At 52.5% G+C, this 20,204-nt stretch overlaps 8 protein-coding genes and 1 non-coding gene across 9 annotated transcripts; 5 read left to right on the forward strand and 4 right to left on the reverse strand.

The window, feature by feature from the left end:
- Positions 1-1,326: 1,326 nt before the first annotated feature.
- On the forward strand, positions 1,327-2,346 carry J4E84_002543 (uncharacterized protein; the record flags this gene model as incomplete). Its single annotated transcript, XM_049385166.1, has 1 exon — positions 1,327-2,346. The coding sequence occupies one exon, from the start codon at positions 1,327-1,329 to the stop codon at positions 2,344-2,346; it is 1,020 nt and encodes a 339-aa protein (XP_049247189.1).
- Positions 2,347-2,912: 566 nt separating this feature from the next.
- J4E84_002544 lies at positions 2,913-2,991 on the forward strand. The gene has a single exon. It is a non-coding gene; the product is annotated as a tRNA-Glu (tRNA).
- An 878-nt stretch (positions 2,992-3,869) lies between these two features.
- J4E84_002545 (uncharacterized protein) lies at positions 3,870-5,692 on the reverse strand (the record flags this gene model as incomplete). Its single annotated transcript, XM_049385167.1, has 4 exons — positions 3,870-4,516; positions 4,538-5,022; positions 5,328-5,541; positions 5,599-5,692. 4 exons carry the CDS (start codon positions 5,690-5,692, stop codon positions 3,870-3,872), a joined length of 1,440 nt encoding a protein of 479 aa, XP_049247190.1.
- A 1,162-nt stretch (positions 5,693-6,854) lies between these two features.
- J4E84_002546 (uncharacterized protein) lies at positions 6,855-7,910 on the reverse strand (the record flags this gene model as incomplete). The annotated part of the gene is made up of 2 exons (XM_049385168.1): positions 6,855-7,487; positions 7,593-7,910. 2 exons carry the CDS (start codon positions 7,908-7,910, stop codon positions 6,855-6,857), a joined length of 951 nt encoding a protein of 316 aa, XP_049247191.1.
- Positions 7,911-10,557: 2,647 nt separating this feature from the next.
- Positions 10,558-10,998, forward strand: J4E84_002547 (uncharacterized protein; the record flags this gene model as incomplete). Its single annotated transcript, XM_049385169.1, has 1 exon — positions 10,558-10,998. The coding sequence occupies one exon, from the start codon at positions 10,558-10,560 to the stop codon at positions 10,996-10,998; it is 441 nt and encodes a 146-aa protein (XP_049247192.1).
- Positions 10,999-12,411: 1,413 nt separating this feature from the next.
- On the forward strand, positions 12,412-12,822 carry J4E84_002548 (uncharacterized protein; the record flags this gene model as incomplete). The annotated part of the gene is made up of 2 exons (XM_049385170.1): positions 12,412-12,665; positions 12,750-12,822. 2 exons carry the CDS (start codon positions 12,412-12,414, stop codon positions 12,820-12,822), a joined length of 327 nt encoding a protein of 108 aa, XP_049247193.1.
- Positions 12,823-13,069: 247 nt separating this feature from the next.
- J4E84_002549 (uncharacterized protein) lies at positions 13,070-13,826 on the reverse strand (the record flags this gene model as incomplete). The annotated part of the gene is made up of 2 exons (XM_049385171.1): positions 13,070-13,701; positions 13,751-13,826. 2 exons carry the CDS (start codon positions 13,824-13,826, stop codon positions 13,070-13,072), a joined length of 708 nt encoding a protein of 235 aa, XP_049247194.1.
- Positions 13,827-14,794: 968 nt separating this feature from the next.
- J4E84_002550 (uncharacterized protein) lies at positions 14,795-15,682 on the forward strand (the record flags this gene model as incomplete). The annotated part of the gene is made up of 1 exon (XM_049385172.1): positions 14,795-15,682. One exon carries the CDS (start codon positions 14,795-14,797, stop codon positions 15,680-15,682), a length of 888 nt encoding a protein of 295 aa, XP_049247195.1.
- Positions 15,683-16,927: 1,245 nt separating this feature from the next.
- On the reverse strand, positions 16,928-19,387 carry J4E84_002551 (uncharacterized protein; the record flags this gene model as incomplete). Its single annotated transcript, XM_049385173.1, has 2 exons — positions 16,928-18,111; positions 18,160-19,387. 2 exons carry the CDS (start codon positions 19,385-19,387, stop codon positions 16,928-16,930), a joined length of 2,412 nt encoding a protein of 803 aa, XP_049247196.1.
- Positions 19,388-20,204: the final 817 nt, after the last annotated feature.

The raw sequence follows: 20,204 nt of genomic DNA on the forward strand, positions 1-20,204 counted from the left end.
CGGTTGCCGGCTGCTAAAGTTTCTTGGCCCGAAATGAAGGCCCGTGTGGCATGGAAGCGACATTGAAACGCATAGAGAGCAGAGACCCACCCGGACAACATAAAACACCAGTGGAGTTTCTCCGGGCGGCATTGATTGAGGCGCAGAAACAAGTACTGACGTTCAGGCACCAATGGAGGCAGGAACATGTCGTGAAGTTTGTTACGATGCAGTGTAATTTGGGAAGGGTGTGTGGGAGGGTTCGGTGGAGTGTTCCAGTCTCAGTACCTGGTCTCGATCGAAAGAGCAAATACAAAGTGCACACCGTAGTTCGTATGAATCAAGACGTTAGTACCAAGCGCCTGGAACTGTCATGCGTAGTGGAGGCGCGCGCTGTCGTTGACCCACTTTCAGGGGGGCATGGCATGAAACGATGAAAGTCGGAAGCGACCATACGGAGATAAGGGCGCTGAGGCTACGATCGGACCTACGGGTGTATACCTAGGTTTGCTGCAGATTAATGAATGTGAGGAGTAGAGCGCGGTCTGCCGGTCTGCCGTGGTTGCGTTTATGCCGCTGGGTGGTGGGAGATTTGGTGACGCGTAGATGTCGTTTCTGAGGCGCTGAGTCTAAGCGAGTCGAGATGGTTCTAGTGTGCAGCGGGCGGGAAGAGTCGTTGATTCTCGGCGCCCAAGCTCTTTGCACCATCACCAAGTACACAACATCTGGTATCATAACCAAAGAAAGAAGAGTTGTTGTAAGAGCATAATGTGCGTACGGCAATTCGGCCGCAGAGATGTACAGCCACTGCATCCAAACACCGGTACAATGACGTGCTAGCTGTATCTGGCGTCTATTCAATGTTCAACCCCTCTTGCGTTTCGCTTTGACATGTTCCTTGCGTCGATCAGGAACACCTGGCCGAGGACTGCTCAGTATACTCTGTTTACCGCCAGGATCAGAAGCCACACCATGAAACAAGCACCGCCATGACAAGTGACAAGCCCACCTTGCGAACATCGAGCACCCCAGCTCCACAGCCCTGAAGCATTGTACAGCGGAAACGGTTCCCTTTCTGTCAGCTCCACTCCTTTCATTTGACACATGCACAGCGATGCGCCATTTCCGACATGGCAGTATCTGAGTATAAGAGTACCTCTCGCCCAGCATGTAGAGATTTCTCACCACCACAGTCATTCAGTCAGTCGACATTCGCTCACTTCACCTTCGTTCACTTTTTCACGCTTGAAGCGCCTCACATTCTTTACTATCTTCGTTGATCTCGAAGTATCTTTTTGAACACCAACCCTTTCGTCCAAACCAGACTTTCCAACACCCAACACTACAATGCCTTCCAAGATTCAAGCCGCTGCCATCCTTGGCGCCTTTGCTGCCTCCGTCAGCGCCCACGGTCACCTTTCTGCCATCAAGGTTGACGGCAAGGACTTCACTGCCTACGACCCGTCTTTCCAGTACCAGACCCCCTCCCCCGAGGTCATTGAGTGGTCCTGCCCCGAGTGCCTCGACAACGGTTTCGTCGACCCCTCCATGTACGACGATGCCACCAAGATTGCCTGCCACAAGGACGCCACTGCTGGCGCAAAGGTTGCTACTGTCGCCGCTGGTGGCAAGCTCGACATCTCGTGGACCACCTGGCCCGAGTCCCACGTTGGCCCCGTCATCGACTACCTCGCCAAGGTCGACGATGCCACCAAGGCCAAGTCTACCGACCTTGAGTTCTTCAAGATCGACGCCGCTGGCTTCGAGGACGGCAAGTGGGCTTCTGACAAGCTCATCGCCAACAACAACACCTGGACCGTGACTGTCCCTGACAGCATTGCCCCTGGTCAATACGTCCTTCGCCACGAGATCATCGCTCTCCACTCCGCTGCCCAGGAGAACGGTGCCCAGAACTACCCCAAGTGCATCAACATCGAGGTTACCGGCTCCGGTACCGCTACCCCCAAGGGTACTCCGGCTAACAAGCTCTACACTGCCACCGACCCTGGTATCAAGGTCAGCGTCTACGGCGGTGACATGTCCAGCTACGAAATGCCCGGTCCCGCTCTGTTCGACGGTGCCAGCTCCGGCTCCGGCTCTGACAACGCTTCCGCGCCCAAGCCTTCTGCCTCTGCCCCTGCCTCGTCCGCTGCTGCCTCCCCTGCCTCTTCTGCCCCTGCTGCCACAAGCTCCGCCGCTGTCGCCGCTGTCTCTACTCCTGCTGCCTCTGCTTCCGCCCCTGCTCAGACCGGCAGCGCCAGCCTCGACAAGGAGTTCACCCTCGACACCTTCATCTCCTGGCTCGAGGAGAAGGCTGGCTCTTCCAGCCAGAAGGTTCGCCGCCACCCCCGCGCTTTCCGCGTCTAAGTTCGTGGGGCGATGACAATTGGAGGAAATGTGATGGGAAAATCCTGGAGGATGGACGATGGAAAAGTAACACTTTGGTGTTCTTCACTTCTTGTACCTACTTGCTTTGAGTTGCTTTGGCTCATTGCTTCTTTGACTGAATGATATGTGTTGCACACTTTACTACTATTCTCTTCGCGTGCAAATTATTTCAGATGCCTGTGATTTAAGTGCGCTGGTGAAGAATGATGATTTTGTTCCTGTTTCTGATGTTAGTTGACAACGCATTTTCGATGCTAGCAGAGTATCCAAGTGTGCTAATGGTAGGCGAGCAACCGGGGCTTAGAGTATCTGACATGCGCATCGGCGTTACCCCGCCTAGTAGCAGCGTTTTTTGCTGGACGCCGAATTACACCTTTTCGCCTCCTGACGAACTTTTATTTTGAAAAATCATGAGAACATAATGAGATGACCCATCAATACTGCGACGTGAGATGATCAAAATCATGTGCTTGACGCCGTGATCTTGTTAATTTTTGCCTGATGATTTTTGGATTTGGAAATTTCTTCATCAACCAACCACATCATCCCATATAGTCTATCGGCTAGGATATCTCGCTTTCATAGAGCACCGAGAAGAGCCGGGTTCGACTCCCGGTGTGGGAAGGGGTAGAAAGCCTTTGTTTTTGCCATCTATTTGCTGTAATGCGTAGCAAGAAACAGATGTGTTGGCCGTTTTGAAGCTTTTTTGGTTTTTTTTCTACTGCGAACTTCAATCGTGCTATCTTCTGTCTTTTGGACCATACACATCGTATTGCATAGAAAGATGCATACATTAGGCTTGTTACTGCATACCCTGCTATTCCTTTTCTGTATTCGTTGGTGTGGTACCTGTTCTCTTGTTTCGCGAAGGCACACCCAAGGTACCATCAACCAAACCACAGCTCCACGAAGTGGAAAAAGGATAGCCTGCATACTCAAGTATTGAAATTAGAACGGGCTGGAATAGATGCAGCAGTATTCGTAGTACCTGCTCTCTTGTTTGGCTCTTCTTTGCTGCGAAGCGCGAAGCATGGCCTCCGCCCCAATACAGATTGCACGTGCTTCTGACGCTCAGTACAAGCAGGATTGATATTATCCCAGCACTGGACTGAAGTCGGATCGAGAGCGCACAAACTGCACTTGCAACGAGATATTTTAGTATTGACATCTATGAGCTGTTCTCGGATCGCCAGCCCTTTTTGTTCACTGTGTTGTGTGATAGCCAATCGCCTCGTGTGGGTCTACTCTAGCAGAGTTATCTGCAGTAAGACAACAAGAAGACGGGAACTCATGTCATCTTAGACGCCTACAAAGAAGCATGTCTTGACAGATCATTTTACATAGCATAGTTTGAGGTATACATTGACTTTTATACTGAGAGACTACACCCGTGTAGCACTGCGAACACCTCCAGGGTGATTTTATTTCTGTCATACTTATCAGAGGCGCGCATACATATATCTGCTAAATCCTGTGACTCAATATGTCGTCCATGTGTTCTTCTAGTTCTGCTCGTCCTCCACTTTCTTCTCATTCTCAGCCTGCTTCAAGTCAAAGGCCTTGACCTTTTCTCTCTGGGACTGCCTCCACTTGGCCTGGTTCTCCCTCTGCTTTCTCTTGCTCTCGATAGCCTTAGGGTCCCCTTGTGCGATCTTCAGATCGCGGAGGGCTCTCGACCGGCGCCCTGACTCTAGGGACTTGCTCGGTGCCTTCTTCGTAGTCGACATCTTGCTCTTGTCAAGCGCATCGTTGAATGGTATCTTCCCATCCATGGCAGCGACCTTCGCCTGTGTGGTTTTGTGGGTTTGCGTGATGCTCTTGCGCTTCTTATCGAACTTCTCCGCGGCGATTTTGTCACCAGCGGCGATCTTTGCTTGGTTCATTTTGTAGGTCTGGCGATCGTACCCTTCCTTTGACAGCCCAGCCTTCAGTCCGGTCACTTTGGTCCTCTTCCTTGTAGGTCCCTCTTCTTCCTCGTCGTCGTCTTCTTCGACCAGCGCGGTGTTGTCCCATATACGCTCCATCGCCTTCTCGAACGTGTCTGCCCTTGGCCCATAGCGCGCGATCATCTCGGAGCTCTGAAAGAATGTCCGGCAGTCCTCACCGGCGACGGTGTGCACCTTGTAGATGAGAGCGATCTTCGAGATCTCTGCAACGGTAAATTACCGACCTTGAAGCCAGTCGCTGAGGCACTCGAAGCCAGATGGAGTTCGTGGCCACGTCAGCGCTGTCCTCAGCTCTGTCTCATCGCCATCACCGTCAAGGAAGTCGGCGAACACGCGCAGCGGAACGAGCTGTCCAGTCGAGTGCTGGTGCCATGTCTGCGTGGTAGATAGAAAGGCCGGGAGAGAGACCGGCCGCCTGAAGTAGACCATTGTCAGGTCCACAAGGCGCTCTCGGAGGGCTTGCCGATGTTGGGCCTTCGTGGTAACGTGGGCTCGATACCTCTTGAAGCACTCCGGGTGGTCGATGTAGAGGACGATGCGGCTTAGCTTCCCGTGAACGTTGCGTTCTAGCCATGCGATCCGTCCTATGCCATGTCCAAGTTTGACCTCGGTCGCGTTGATGTGGTTGAGCTCGAGGTACTGGTCGTATAACGCTTGTGGAAAGCGACCAACGACAAGCACAACACTCGCTGTAGACAACGATATGGGCCTATATGGTGACATATGCGCGATGCCTATTCATTAGCTCTGGATGTGGGATCATAGCATCTCATGCAAGAAACAATTTGAACAGGCCTGGAGACTACATCAAGATGAGAACATGCAAAGTGTGTGACCCAAAGTCGATGTAGGCTCCAGGCTGTTCAGTGTTTTTTCTTGATTGACGTGGTAGCGAAAATGGGATGCGACATAGTTCGCCGTTTGCGTTGTTCGCCAGCCATGCCATGCGACATAACACGGCTTAACATGGTTTGCTGCGCGCTGGTCTAACCAGAGGGCGGGTCTTCTATGTACGGAGCTTGGTCAACAGCATCCGGAAACCAGCGATCCATAGCAGGGTCGGTCTTCGGCCAAGTCTTCGTCTCGCTGTCGTCACAATGCCCATGGATAGTGAAGGGTGTCATGGGCTCCGCCCTGGCCGTCTGAAGCAACTCGGCAATCTCTGGATGGTGAGGGGAGAGGCGAGGCAACAACTCCTCTATGTCTTCAATCACGTTCTGTGTGGTCGCTGCAGTAGTATGAAGTTAGTATACATTCTCATGCACTTCGCGCAGCCAGAACTTACCGTATGCGTTAAAGAGTCTCGCCTCTGATGTCTTAACATCAGTCTTTTCCAGTTTCTTGAGCTCTTGCGCGTTGCGTTTCCCTGCGGATGCCATTGTGATGGCGGGGTGGGGGAGGAGGTTCTGATGGCGGAGGGAGGGATGCTGATGGCGGCAGGATTCTGAGGGCGGCCGCGGCATTTCGATGGCGGCAGTACTGGTTGCAAGCAAACTGAAGGAATTGAGCGAGCTACCCAGGTCAGACTTGAAATCCCAGTGTGCGAGAGGCGAAGCTTACCGCGTTTGGCTTGTTGTTTACCTCGCTTCGATGAAGAGGAAGGAGCGGCCCACCACCACCCTGCGCGCCAGACCATACCAGTGTCCGGAAAGCCGTAATATGTACATAAAACAGATCATGTACCCGGATCAGAGCGAGTGTAGCATAGCAGTGGTTGTACGTCGTCAACGCCATGAGCAGCGTGTCCTAGTAGGGCATGACCATCTACTCCAACCTCCTCAAATCGTCCTTCTGCAGAGCCGCCACAATGTCCGCCTTCTTCTTGGGGATAGGCCGAGGAAGCCCACGTGAGCGATACTCATCACGAACCATGTCTCGAGACTGGCCTGCGTATGCATCTTCTGTCTCTTCATAGCCCGCGGCCTTCTTCCTCCAGCTCTGTGCGTCGATCTTCTTCCTCAATCTCTGTGCGTCGGCTATCTTCCTCAACCTCTGCGCGTGAACCTTCTTCCTCTGCCAACTTCTCTGTCTCCTTCTCTTGCTCTCCGAAGTAGCATAGGTGGTACTCGTCCTACGATCGCGATCGCAAAGAGAGCATGAAGCCAACAAGACCATGCTACGCAGTGTTAGTGCGTGTCTTGTACAGACAGCGAATACAACATACCTCCAAGTTCTCGCGCAACACATCGCCCAGGACAGCCATGGTCTTGTCAAGGACCTTCCGCCGGCTGCACTGGTAGTCGCACATGAGCCAGCCACTGCTTGGGGTGTCGTGCTAGATCAGAACAGCTTTGCATCGAGGAAAGGTCGTCAACAGCGCGGGCGCAGACTTGAACTTTTTCGTATCCGACATTGCTGAGAAAGTATCGCCATCGGTTGCGGCGCTTTGATGTAGCTGGTAGAAGAAAGCGGTTCTCGGGCCTTGAGGCGTAGTGTGGTGATGTGATCGCTCCATCGCTCAAACTTTGCAAGTGACACTGCGCGCGCAGGAAAGTCGGCGTCAAGCTACGGAGACAAAGTCAGCATGTGCTTGTGTCTCCCTCATTTGGGACTCATGTGGAGGGAAGCGGTGGTCGGATCGACAATGTTGTAGAAGCTGTCTTTGCATCTGCCCACGAGCTCCTTGTTGCACGTCTGTCGGAGAGAGCGAATGTCGCAGCACGCAAGATGGCGTACAATCATGCCAAATAGCTCGACTGGAACTCCCGCCAGACTTGCAAGAGGAGCCGGCTGTGCTTTCTTCTGGTGTGGCTGGCGACGGTCGTGGCGGGGGAGGTTCCGCGAGATCATCATGTCTAACCTACACATGCGAGTCTGCAGCAGGGCAGTGATGCTGCTGACGCTGTGCTTGTTGATGTGCGTAAACATTTGAATGACCACCTTGCGCGCCCCGCCGACGAGGCGTTGTAGCAGGGAGTCCAGGGTGCTTGCGCTGAGGGCAAAGAGCGTGGGGACAATCTCATCGACGCGACAGGAGTTGGCGACGCTGAAGCCTGGGAGAGCGCGCAGGATCTCAACGAGCCAGTTGCAAGATCCTGTACATTTACAGGCAGCGACGAGTAGAAGGCGCAGGTTGTTCTTGTTCGTAGTCGTGAGCAGAGTTGGGATCTGCTGGGCACGATCACTGAGAGACGTGATGGAGTTCGTGCGTAGACTCTCAACATAGCTATAGCCCTGTCTCATATATTGCGCCAGCTTGATTCGAAACTGCATACAAGCCATCCGTCGTATACAGCATGACTATGCAGGTTCGCTATAGCGTCGAGATCTCTCTTCCACGTCTACTTCCTCTCCCCGCAACGGTGGGCTCATAAGGAAGGCAGGTGTGACCGGTGTTGGTAGCTCCGTCAAGTATATGTTGGTCATCTTGGTTCCAACGAAAGTAGTTCTCGCGGTGCTCGGAGTGACCGGCTCGAAGCCCTTCCATAACTTGGCTTGCCTGTACTGCTTTACTGGTGGTGAACGGCGAAGTCTCCATGCGCGGTGTAGCAACAGTACTGTAACAAGGACCAGTACGGTGCAGACGATGCCAATAGCGATGCCGATTCCGATGGCAGCCGGTGTAGAGAGCGAGCGATCGTTTTCCGAATGGTACATTGCCGATGATGTTGACGATACTTGAGCGTTGTCAAGGCTTGGTGAAGGTGTGTAGACGGCTGTGCTCGTAATGATTGCTGTGATAGTGATGCCTGCGGTGTTTGTACTCATTCTGGCAGTCGCAGTAAAGGTACACAGAATGGAGTCATTGAAAGAATTACCTAGAAAGTCTCACCCAGCCTTTGCAAACAACGAGCAGTCATGGTTCTCTTACGTCTCCATTGGGAAGGCTGAGCACTAAGTTCTTGTCATATGCAACTAAGCGCCTCCTAGTGGATCTTGGATTATCACAGCCTTCGTAGCCCACATGTGGACGTCGAATGTGACTTGGTAGAAACCACATGAACCTTTGATCCAGAAGATGAAATACAGCAAACGTAGTCGAGGGTGCGCGCGTGCGAGCTATCGCACTTGCTCAGAGCTCAGCAATCGTTCCGGAAGATGTCATAGCGGTCCATCACTGTAGCTGAACATGTCCCAAGAAAGCCGATGGGGTCGAAAGTGCTCTAGAGATGCAATTTAGAGGCGTCGTGCAGGCGTCCTAATGCAGTAGCGATTAGACGAAAAGGGTAGGGACGAGCGAGAAGAGCACCCATCAAAGACGAGATGTGAGCCTGCTCTGTTCCCAAGGGCGCTTGAGGCGAAATGCGCAATCCCCATTCGATGTCATTGTGATGCGCTGTCACACGTGCTGTTGGTGTCCAGCCTCAGCGGCTATTAGGACGCCATCTGCACTGTCGAGCACTCCAAACCTGGAGAAATAGCAGTGTAGCGATTCTGTAGCTGAACTTCTTCACAGGCAGATCAGAGTGATTGAGCAAAGACGGAATCGACGTAGTATGGTGCGCGTGGTGTGGTGGTGTGATCACATAGGTGAAGTCCGGCCGGCCGCCGGAAATATTGCTCGCGTGGTAAAGCCGTCGAATAGGAATGCCGTGCGCTAAGCCGAGATGCGCATAGCCTTCCCATTCGCCGGCAGCACGTCTACATAATAAGCTTGACGATGATATGACACCTGTAGGTCGGCCTAGCATTCTCACGAATACTGCGGCAGCTGTCAGCTTAGCGGCTGCAACATTTCAGATCAACCGGGCCTGTAGGAATTAAGCAAGTGTATGTGCATTGACATGTGCCCCATATAACAGTAGGCATCTCCATCCAAGGGAGCTCCACGTGTTCCCTGGATGCACAATCTCGTGGCATGCAACCTGCTAAGGCATTTCTGATTTAAAGAAGCGAGCCTCGTGGGGGCCAAGAAAGTGCTTTTAGTCACGATGCAAAGGGCGGCAGAGATGTCACCATATGATGGGAAATTGCAGAGTGAATCGACTCGGGACATGACTGAGACTTGCATCACGATGAGGAACAAGAGTGACATCAAGAACGCGCGTCGGGAATAGGAGAGGACGATCAGAGATAAAGATGTTGGTGCAGAATGCCATGGCACGGGAGAGAATCCTGTGGGCTAGAATCACGGCAAAATCGGGCTTGGCGGCATCCGCGACAGGGGACCCGAGTAAGGCTGCCAGGTACACCACCAATCTTGGTCAACGTCGCCAGCTAACGTCTGTCGAGCCACAATTCACCCAAGATTGCTCTCCGTCATGGTTTCGAGCTCGGTCTTCTTATTGACGTTCGCCCGGTTTCGGTGGAGCGGTTTGCGTCTCAGAAACTGCTTGCCTCGGCGTCCACGACGAAGCCGGGAATGACGACATGCACGTCTCATCATCTTCTTGGTACACAGAACATGCACCGAACTCCGGGCCCCCAAACAACGCGTGGCTGGTTGCCTTGACAGCAGGTGGACCCGCGTATACACTTACCTTGGTGCAGTTGCTGGGAGATGGGAGTTGGCAGCAGCGTCGCGGTACGCAGATGTCGAGCTAGAGGAAGCGTGGTGCTGGTTGCTATAGCGGTCGCTGGTCGCACGCCGGTGAGCACCTGCATTTCAGGGTCATCAAGCTCAACGCCGCACTCGCGTCGCTGTAGCAGTAAGAAAGCTTGGCCAGACGACAAGTGCTGACTTGTTTCAGAGTGAATTGATCACTGTAACGCTGGAAATAGCACTGGCACGCCTTGCCATAGCCCGAATCGTCCCATGGGCAGCTGCAGAGACATGCATGGCTCCGCTGTCGATGAGACGGGGCGTCGCAGGCTGTGGCTTGGATGCAACGCCTCTCGCCCCAGTTAATCTCGTTACACGGCGGACAAATGTTCGTCAACAGACGTCATAGGCTCAAACAACCAGAGGCGGCCCCGGATCAAGCTTCACTCGAAAAAGCAGGAACGGCTGCCGATGACTGGGATGGGCTGTGATGGCTCGCCGCATCTGGGCAAGGACACGGACAGTGCGCTCCCATGTGGCGTCACTTGCCTCACTGGCCAGTTAATTGCGTGCATTACGTGGCTAAAAAATGTGGAGGAGGCGCAAGCGAGCAAGGGCGGTGGCCGCTGTGTTTGTTGCTGGCCGCTGGGGCTATGGCGACATGCAAGCGCGCTAGTTCTTATGCACTCACCTGGTATAAGAGCTCTCCTCTCGCCCTGCCTTCTACTCTCCATCTACAGCTCAAACAATCTCCACATCAAACCAACTACACTCAACTCTTTACCCACTCACCCAACCAACTCACCCACCCAAACCATCAACATGCGTTTCTCCACCATTGCCACCGCTGTCATCGCCGCCGGCGTTGCCAACGCCCAGGTCGACTCCATCATCTCCCAGATCACCTCTGCTGTAGGCGGCGTCCCTTCTGACATCGCCTCCGCCGCCTCATCCATTGGCTCTGAGATCACTTCCGCCGCTGCCTCCATCACCAGCGCGGGTGGCTCTGCCGCTGCCTCCGGCGCCTCCTCCATCCAGAGCGCTGCCGACTCTGCCATCAGCAGCATCGCCTCCGACGCCTCAAGCCTTACTGGTTCCGCCGCCAGCGAGGCCTCCCAAGCCACCGCCTCGCTCGGCTCTGCTGCCAGCTCTGCCGCCAGCGCTGCTGAGAGCGCCACCGGTACTGGTGCCGCCGACTCCAACAACGTCCCCGCCATGGGCGCTGTTGCTGGTGGTCTCCTTGCTCTTGCCGGTCTCTTGTAAGCAGGTCGACACTCAACCGCTTCCTTCCAACATCGTCATAAAACGTCTCCTTTGACAGTTTCTTCGATCGGTTAGCGACATCAGCCATGAGCTGACATCGCTTCGTCTCTCGTGAGACAGGTGTGGGACCAGAATGATTCACAGCGACACTTGGGATTTACCAATCGGCATACTTATAATAAGTCATTTCAATGAAACATTCAGAATACCCCAACGATTCTTTCTCGTTGCGCCGTCTTTTCCATGCTCTGCTACTTATTGTGAAATTTCTTCTCTCGATGAACATCGTCAACGACTGTGTTTTCCTGACTACGTGTTTTCTGGGGCTGCTGATTCGATCGTGTTCTATTGTTAGAGTTCAGCATCGCAGCTGAGTTGCATGATGTGAGGTTCTCGCTTATGACGTAAAGCCGCGCGTTCAATTCGGTGGCGTTTTCCGAAACCCAATGATGCGGCTGCGGTTAGCGGCGTCCCGTATGCACTCCGCATTCTCGCATGCGCATTCTTTATTCAACCCCTTCCAGATCACCTTCTCGCCGCTGATCAGACAGGAGATGCGACGAATTGGTCGTACACAATCCTTCATCGCGCGCATTAGAAGGCTGACAGCATGATCGAGATGCACCGGCTCATTCGAGAGATTAACAGGTGGGAAATGTACCTGCAACGCGCCGTGCAACTGACACAGTGGCTGGCCGCCTGGCTTGCGGCACAGCCACGTAATGATCCCCGACATGCATTTGGCCGGGTGATCTGCATCGCGACACATGCCTCCCGTTATGTTTTTCGGCGCGCCCCCGGGGACACCTGGTTGATCTTAGCAACGAGAACAAACACGGAGAAAGTTCCTGGAGATGCGGAACGCACACCACTTCGCTCCAAGGGCGATGCAATGACGACTGGTTGCTCGATTGAATTTGGCTCAAACAAGAAAGCTGGAGGCTGACGATCTGCGGAATTGCTTTTCCTTGGACCTTTGCCGCATCGAGTACCACGTCTTTTGCAGGCTGCAGCACTAGCTGCTTCGCGCCTTGGAGATACACGCTGCATCATATTCCACAACACGTTAGTGCACAAGACGTCGCATTGCGCAAGGCTGCGGTGTACTCAGAGGTGCAACCAAGAAGCAACGAGCGTCTTCGTAATGTACTTACACAATGGGCATACTGCGTATAAAGTACGGTATGTCGAGGAACCCGATTCACGACATTATTCACGGACATCACTATCCAAGTACACAACACTACAACTACTTCATCCGAAATTACCACGAAGCTTCTCAGTCTTTCGTCATTTCGTCAGCCGGACAGGGAAATTAAAGCGCTCCACCCGGTATTGTCTTCTTTATACCATCCTCACTAACACTACATACGCACCACCAACCTGCCCCCGAAATCCATAACCACAGCGACCATGTCAACCCTATCCGGCTTCACCTGGCCCCGGAACGCCAAGACCAAGCGTAGCTCACCCTCCTCGCCTATCCTCATCTCCGACCACCGTCCCCTTATCATCGGTCTGGCTGTCGCAGGTGCAGTGACGAGTATAGTCTTAATCTACACAGTCTTCTTCTTTATTCTCAAATGGCGCAAACTTCGTGCGGCTAAACAAAGCAAGGATATCGAATCTGAAGGTAAAATCGAGCTCCAAGACAATGACCCCTCACCGTATGTGGGCGACGGCCACCAGGGTGGGGATTTAGGCGATAGTCGCAGTGCGCGCATATCTTCAGAATTGCTTGTACAATATAGTGGTGTGAGGAAGGAGAATGGGAAGCTGGATTTTGTGGAGGTTGACTTGGGTGAGGAGAAGAGCAAGGAGTGATGTGAGTTTGGTGAGTAGGCATGGCTTGAGAGGTAAGGTTGCACGTTGACGAAAGTATTTCGTTGTATCAGTTTCATGGCTTGAGCGAGGCGAAGCGATGACTAGCAGTGCCTCTGCGTGCCTAATTCGTAAGATCCGAACAATGGGCAATACATTTATCTCGCACTATCTATATTGATAAAGGTTATTCGAGAAGACAATGTAAGACGGTGAATATGTCTTAAAGCTACATGTATCGATTGAACGCTTACGGAGAGACCAGATCATTTCGACTCCCCAAGTCTTCACCCTCTGCGGTGTCCTCATCCTTCTTTCCTGTCCATGTAAGGAACGTGTATCGTCCCTCAACGGGTTCTCTAGCAGTAACTAACGTCTCCAGCTCCTCGACCGTACGAGCTTGTCCAATCAAGCCCCCCTGAACGTCCGGGATGAAGCCAGACTTGATCGCGGTCTGCATCCACTCAAACACACCGTCAAAGAACCCAGATGCGTTGAGTACAACCACCGGCTTCGCATGAATGCCTAGCTGGCTCCATGTCGTCATCTCGAGTAACTCCTCGAGCATCCCGAAACCACCAGGCAGCGCCACAAATGCATCAGCCTCCTCAGCCATCATCCGCTTACGCTCGTGCATGTTGTCCACGACCGTTGTACGCCCGAATTCTTCCGGCGCGGGCGGCGGCCCGCCCAGTAGAAGAGCACGTGGAATGATGCCATGTACCGCGTCGGATCCCTGCGATGCCACTACGTTTCCAGCGAGTACGCCCATCAACCCCATAGTCCCGCCTCCGTACACTAACGACCACGATCTCTTCGCCATGATATCCGCTAGCGCTTTGGCGGCATCGCGGAACCTGGGATCTTTCCCTTCACTAGACCCTGCCATTCATCAGTATACATTCACTCCTGGGTACTCATGGGGACGTACCGCAGAATACGCATAATGTGAATGGGTTCGAACTCGTTCCATTCGGTGGCTTTTCATGTACTTCCTTTGAGCCCATGGTTGACGATATTCAGCTTGCGAAGTTCTGCGTAGAATAACGGGAGTAGTGGCTGAGCCTTCAGATGATCGAGTTGTGAGATCGTCTATTGGAGCTCATCACCGCGATTTATACATCGGAGTTGACTCGGCAGACTATCACGAAGCCTGTTGTGCCATACGGTTGTTGTAAGCTTTCACGTTCAGCCTAAACTACAGCTCGCTAACAGTAGCTTGTATCTTGTTTCAGAGCCACGAGGTGGAGTGTTACTATGTATGTACTCGGGCCAAAAGAATAATGGCCCGGTACCCAGGTAGCCTAGGTTTCGGCCAATCAAAGGACTAGTGCTGTGTCCGACACTTGGACCACTCGGGTTATTATCTGTTTAGTCCGGGTACCTAGGCACACAACACTCTTCGCATTCGCTAAGACGGTTTCACATGCCTTGTGTCTTCTCGGCCCCGTAAGTGACGTAGAATCTAGTACCTAGGTACAACTTCAATGACGAGCCCAAACGAAGTCCTGGGCGTCTTAGTCGGAGTTAATGGCGCACTCTCCAATGTCTTCTTCTTCGTTGAGATGTCGCTAAGACTTAGCAGTCTAACTACCCTCAAGCGACATGAGTTTTAACTTTGCCTTGAATACGAGCCACCGGAAATGCTGTAGGTTACATGAGTCTACAATCCTTTGCGGATGCATCTTCCTGGCCGGATCTGTTACATCATTTTGCGCCGGCTTGTCGCACCGACTTATGGGCGAGCAGGAAGAATGAGGTTTCAGGGAATCGAACATGTCATAGCTAAAGTGTATTCTGGAGAAAGTTGGTCGACGAAGAAAGCCTGGACTTTGTGAGCAGCCACTCCTCTGTTCATAAAGACACCCTGTGGCGCACTGTCTTTCTAACTCACTCACAACTATCACATCTTCTCTGTTTGTGAAGTCTACGACACACATCTCATTAGTCCTCTCTTCGTCCAAATCATTACACGATGGGACACAAATCCATCATTGCGATCATCGGTCCGACGGGCGTTGGAAAGACCAAGCTTGGTATCGCACTCGCCAAAGCCATCAATGGCGAGGTCATCTCCGTGGACAGTCTTCAGATCTATCAGTGTGGAGGAATCATAACAGCGCAGCCTACTACGAAGGAAATGGATGGTGTCAAGCACCACCTGATAGACTATCTGCAGCCCGACCAGGAACCAACCACCTTTGTTGACAACGCCATTTCAAGCATTCAGCAAATACACGACGACGGCAAGACCCCTCTTCTGGTCGGTGGATCCATCTCGTTGACCGAGCCACTCCTCTCGCACCCCTTCGTCCAGCAATGCGACCTGTCAGTCATCTTCCTCGACTCCAAGCTGTCGCACCTGAAACCTAGGCTGGACAAACGGGTAGACGAAATGATCGACGAAGGCCTCATCGAAGAAGTACGCCTACTCTACGAGCTCGAGCAAAGACTATTGGGCTGCCCAGACTTTTCGAAGGGAATCTGGAAGGCAATCGGATACCCGGAACTGCGACCAGCTGTCGAGAGCTGGAACGAAGGCAGGAAGAACCAACAACACCTGGATGAGGGAATTGCGGAGATGAAGAAGCGGACGGTTTCGTATGCTGAGGAGCAGCTCAACAGGATACGCGGCAAGCTTATCCCAGGAGTGCATCAGTGGGCCAACAACTACATGGTGCTTGTTGTACAAGACGCTGCGACATTTGAGGAACGCATTGTACAGCCTTCTGTCTCGGCGTGTCGGGGTTGGCTCTCGGAAGAGATTCGCCAGCGCATGATGGAGACGAAGCGTCGTAGTAGGCCGAACGTGCCAAGGGTAGACAGTTTCTCGAGGCAGACTGTGAATATGGCGGAGAATTAGCGTACGGTGGATGGGGAAATGTATCTTTCTTGCTGGTCGTGGGAGATTTGATGGGTTATAAAATTTGCTCTATGTTAATGAAATAAACGATTCTCTTGTCACTTTTGTCGAGCCTATAACAGTAGTTGATAAGCTATCGCCTTTCGAATTATTCTATAACGATCATCAACCAGAGCTGTCTACTCTAAACACCTCGATACCCCTTCTGCAGTCTCCCTGCTGTCCTCTCCTGCAGCGGAAGCGGAACCTGCTGCTGCTGTGGCTCATAACTCACCGGCCGGGCAGGACGATAAGCTCTATAGCCACCTACAGGCTGAAGAGCATCAGGATACGGGTACGTGTCCTCCGACCGCGAAGGTAAGCGAGATGGGCCCTTTTCTGCGTCATCGTCATTGTCGCGTTTGCCGAAACAACCACCAAAACAATCGCAGACGTTGATACCGCGGTATGCTGCGAAAAGTGCGTAAATTGTCAAGCCGAGGAGGATGAAGCCGAAAACGGAGCCCACGACTATTCCGGTAATTTTACCTCTGCTTAGCCAGGGGCCGGGATCGACATCTGGGTGAGGGGTTTGGGTTGGAGATGCTGTGGGAGATGTTGCGGATGCTTCAGTGGACCTTGTTCTGGTCTCAGTGGAAGCTGGAGAAGTGGTAGTAGTAGCGCTGGTCGTAGTAGATGGTTGTTCGGTACTTGTCGGCGTTTCCGTGGTAGTTGACGGAGGTGGTGGAGGTGGTGGCGGCTCAGAGGAGGTATCTGGACTACGCGATGGCAAGATAACTGTACCAGACGGCTCGGCAGTTACGAATGCTATCGAGGTAAGGAATGTGATGGACGTTACAAAGGGTGGCGGCTTTGTGTCATCTTGACGAGCCACTAGAGTCGCGGTAGAGGCTGGCGATGACACGGCGTTTGTTGCGTGGTTTGAAGAATCTGACCGCGAGGCAACGAGAAAGCCTGCAGCGGCGATAGTGGTGGCAATTGGAAGGCGCATTATAGGCGAAAGAGGTGTGGTGCTGTAGCAAGAGAAGAAAAAACATATACCACTTCTATGGCGTCAAGTCTGATCTTGGCCATTGTGTGTTCACGTATCGCATAGTTACGAACAATCACCTTCGATGAAGAGAATGCTGACGTGATGGAATGCCACGTATGAGAGTGAAGCGGTGGTCGTCACCAGATCGCGACGCGTTGTCAATTGACAGTGTTAATACTTTGATGTGTCTTGGTTTGGCCGATCGTCGCTTGTTACAGCTCACCACCACCACCTAGCAGTGCTGTAGGCTCGTCCAACACGACTGGGCAAACATCTAGCCCCACACCATAGGTCTCAAATGTCATGTTTTCATCCTCGTCGACCTCTATCCACCTGCGATTAAGTAGATCGCCATCCTGCGCCCTGTCGAAGAAGTTTTGCGGAGCGAATACAATACTGGAATAAGCCTCCGTGTACAAGGTTACAGGTACATCTTCGCTTCTGGTGTAGTGATGCATGCCAAGATTGAACCAAATGACAAGATCTTCACCTTCAATTGATTCGCCGTCAAAGAACTTGCTGAAGTCTTGCTGCGGTGTGAAGGGGAGATTGATGTTCTGAACGCTGTTGGCAAATGGCTCGTTGTCGTGCTGTCTCGTAACGGCTAGATGTGATTTGGCGAATTCTGAGTTTTTGCGTGACCATGGAGAGTTGAGGGTCGAGAGGTGAATATCGGAACGGCCGGGTACGAGACGATAGCCGCGTTTCTCACCCCAGGCATTGGTGGCGTTCGGGTTCAACACGACGTACATAGCCTGGTTGTTGGGTGCCCAGTTAAACTGCTGCTCTTCGGCCATGTATGTGATGTTCATCTCCATCTGTTCAAATTCGCCAAGCTCAGGGAACCACGGTTGGGTTTGGTTCACAACTACCAACTCTGAAACTTGAAGCGAGTTGGCCGCACCAACGATGTCGAAGTCGGCCTTGTACGTAACAATGTGATCGTGAAGTGAGCCTTGGGTGGCTTGTTGGATCCTCGGTCCGAATTTTGCTTGCGCCGGATAGTAGAAGCTAGATTGAAGATACCCAGATGCTCGTACAATGACTTCCAGCGAGCCGTCCATGTGGAAGGAGTAGTCAAACATGTAGTCATAGTTGCCAACTGTGGCAATTGCGCGAACAATCAGTCCAGCGCCTTTGACACTGCCGAGGTTGCTGAAACCGTATTCGTTGGATGCGCCCGTGCGATGACGTGAGAGCGGGAAGTTCATGTCGGTCTCAAAGATGCAGATTGCGTTCTTGTTGACTGCCGTTTTGTTGTAAGATGGGTAGGTGATATTCCAGAACGTCGATCCCCACGGGCAGTCAAAGCCTTCCACCAGGCTGCCCATCTCCGTACCGAGCTGATAGTAGGTATCGTGGTATACTGTATTGGCAGCCTTCGGTTGGTTGCCACCTTGTAGTAATTAGCTCTTGTCCAGTAAGAGACAGATGGAATACTCACCGTATTGCGCAGTAGCTTCTTGCATCGACAGCTCGTAAAGAATACGTTCACCTTTAAACTTGATGTCATAAAACATGATGCCAAGTGTCCTCGAGAATGACATGTAAAACGACCAACCCATATACTCAACATACTGGTTCTCTTTGTCAAGCTTGTATCGCTTGCCTCCAATTTCGAGAGTGCTCGGCGCGAGCCGCTCCTCCAGATCTCGCACGCCTAGCTCGGGCTTGTAGTCGACTAGCGCCCAACTTGCGTCGAGAGTCTGGTCGAACTCCATGGCAAGATCGCCAGATTCGAATGCACTCCTTAGGTCTGCGATGGTAGGGTAGAACTTTTCATTTGTGACGAATCCTTTCAGTGAGTAGAGAGACGGATCAGTGCCGCTACAGTCGATTAGGAGATAGAAGTCCAGCGGTGTCATGTAAGTTGCGGGACCTGGGAAGCGGAACATGATGTTACGAAAAGCGCTAGAGCCATCGAAAGAGATAGGTGTGCCAGTCGTCGAGGAGAGATTGGTTCTTTCGTCGGCCGATCCGAAGTAAACACCTCCTTGGAAGAGAGCTGCTGTAATGTCTGAGATGTTCGACATGATGGATGTGATGAGCGGCTCGGTTGCCGTCGACCTTGGGCCGTCGAAGTACCTGGCGTTGTATGGCACGGAACCACCTGAACCGCCGTTGTAGATGTAATCCAGCTTCTCGATCGTGGTTTCTGCAGATACGGGGAGTGGGCCGATCATGTACTCTTGGGAGTCTGGCTCAGCTTTCCCACCTTGGAAAATGATGGCTCGGGCGTATTTGGCGGGCATTGCTGCACCCTCGTCCATGTGCTTCAGAACATCGGTCTTATTAGTGTGCAATGCATCAAGCCAGAATCTGGTACCTGTCAGCCGCGTTTTCTTCTCCTCAAGCACCACTTCGAGCATGACGTACACATAGTTGTCCGTAAGCACAGCTTTTGTGGGATCAGTAAGATTGAGACCGGAGGATGGCGAATGGAGCATTGTCCAGACAGCGAGATTCTCATCCGGTGTCAAAGGAGCCCATGGATTAGTCTTTGGCGCTACTGTGGTGGTAGCAGCCTCAGTCAAGCAAGAGTATGCCGTTCCATTGTCGGTGCGTTTGTCAAAGTAGTCTCGCGCTACTCTTCTATCATATCCAAGGAAGGGGATGGTGGAAGAGCTCGCTATACCGAGAAGAACGGTCGAGACCAGAGCTGAGCAACGCATGTTGATCAACGGTACTAGCAAAGGATGCTGTGGACATTTCCTGGCACTTCTCTTTCACTTTATATACCGTCGCGAGCGCTGCGATCCCAGATAAGGCTCTAGTGACTTGCGACGATGACAACGAGGAAAGATGGTATCTCAGGCTCGAACAACGATAAGAAGAGGAACCAGAGGTAGTAAGGGCCTGCAAGGAACAGTCTCCACTCAGCCTGACCACTTCCGGGGAAGGGCGCAGCACGGACATCACCGCGTCTTACAGTCCACATCTTCGTACACTCTGTCTCGAACTTCACCCTATGTCTGGTATCTGTTATCATCTCGTCTGTAACCAACAGAGCACATGTCTTGCTGCTGTCCAATATCTCCAGAGTCCTGTGCAGTGTTTTATCAGGTTGAAACATCCGAATCCTGTGGGAAAACGACCGTAACGTTATGAATGCTTCGTATCCGCGACGCATGAGACTATTGCTGTATAGGAAGTCATAGCCTTGATGCGTCGTTAACCCACCTCGCGGAAAGGTGGGGTTACATGCTGTGGTGTATCTTATCGCTGCGAGATAGTGTCTTTGCATGTGCCAAGCCGTTCCCCGCTTCTGTCATTGGGAGCAACGAGTACTGCCAAGATCGAGGCACTAGTACCGCCGAAGGAATGAGTGGTGGTTGAACTATCGGTTAGTGAAAGAGGAGAACTTGTTGTGGCACGCCTCGACTTCGGCGTTCGTTCAAAACTCCGAGTGTCCTTCGGCATATCGGGCGCCAGCGATCGGCATAACGTCGTTAGACGGTTAGAAGCGAGGGTTGGCTGTGTTGAGGCGCT

The sequence above is a fragment of the Alternaria hordeiaustralica genome (genome assembly GCF_023758085.1).
Source record: "Alternaria hordeiaustralica strain BMP 2776 chromosome Unknown scaffold_3, whole genome shotgun sequence".
NCBI classification, from domain to species: domain Eukaryota; kingdom Fungi; phylum Ascomycota; class Dothideomycetes; order Pleosporales; family Pleosporaceae; genus Alternaria; species Alternaria hordeiaustralica.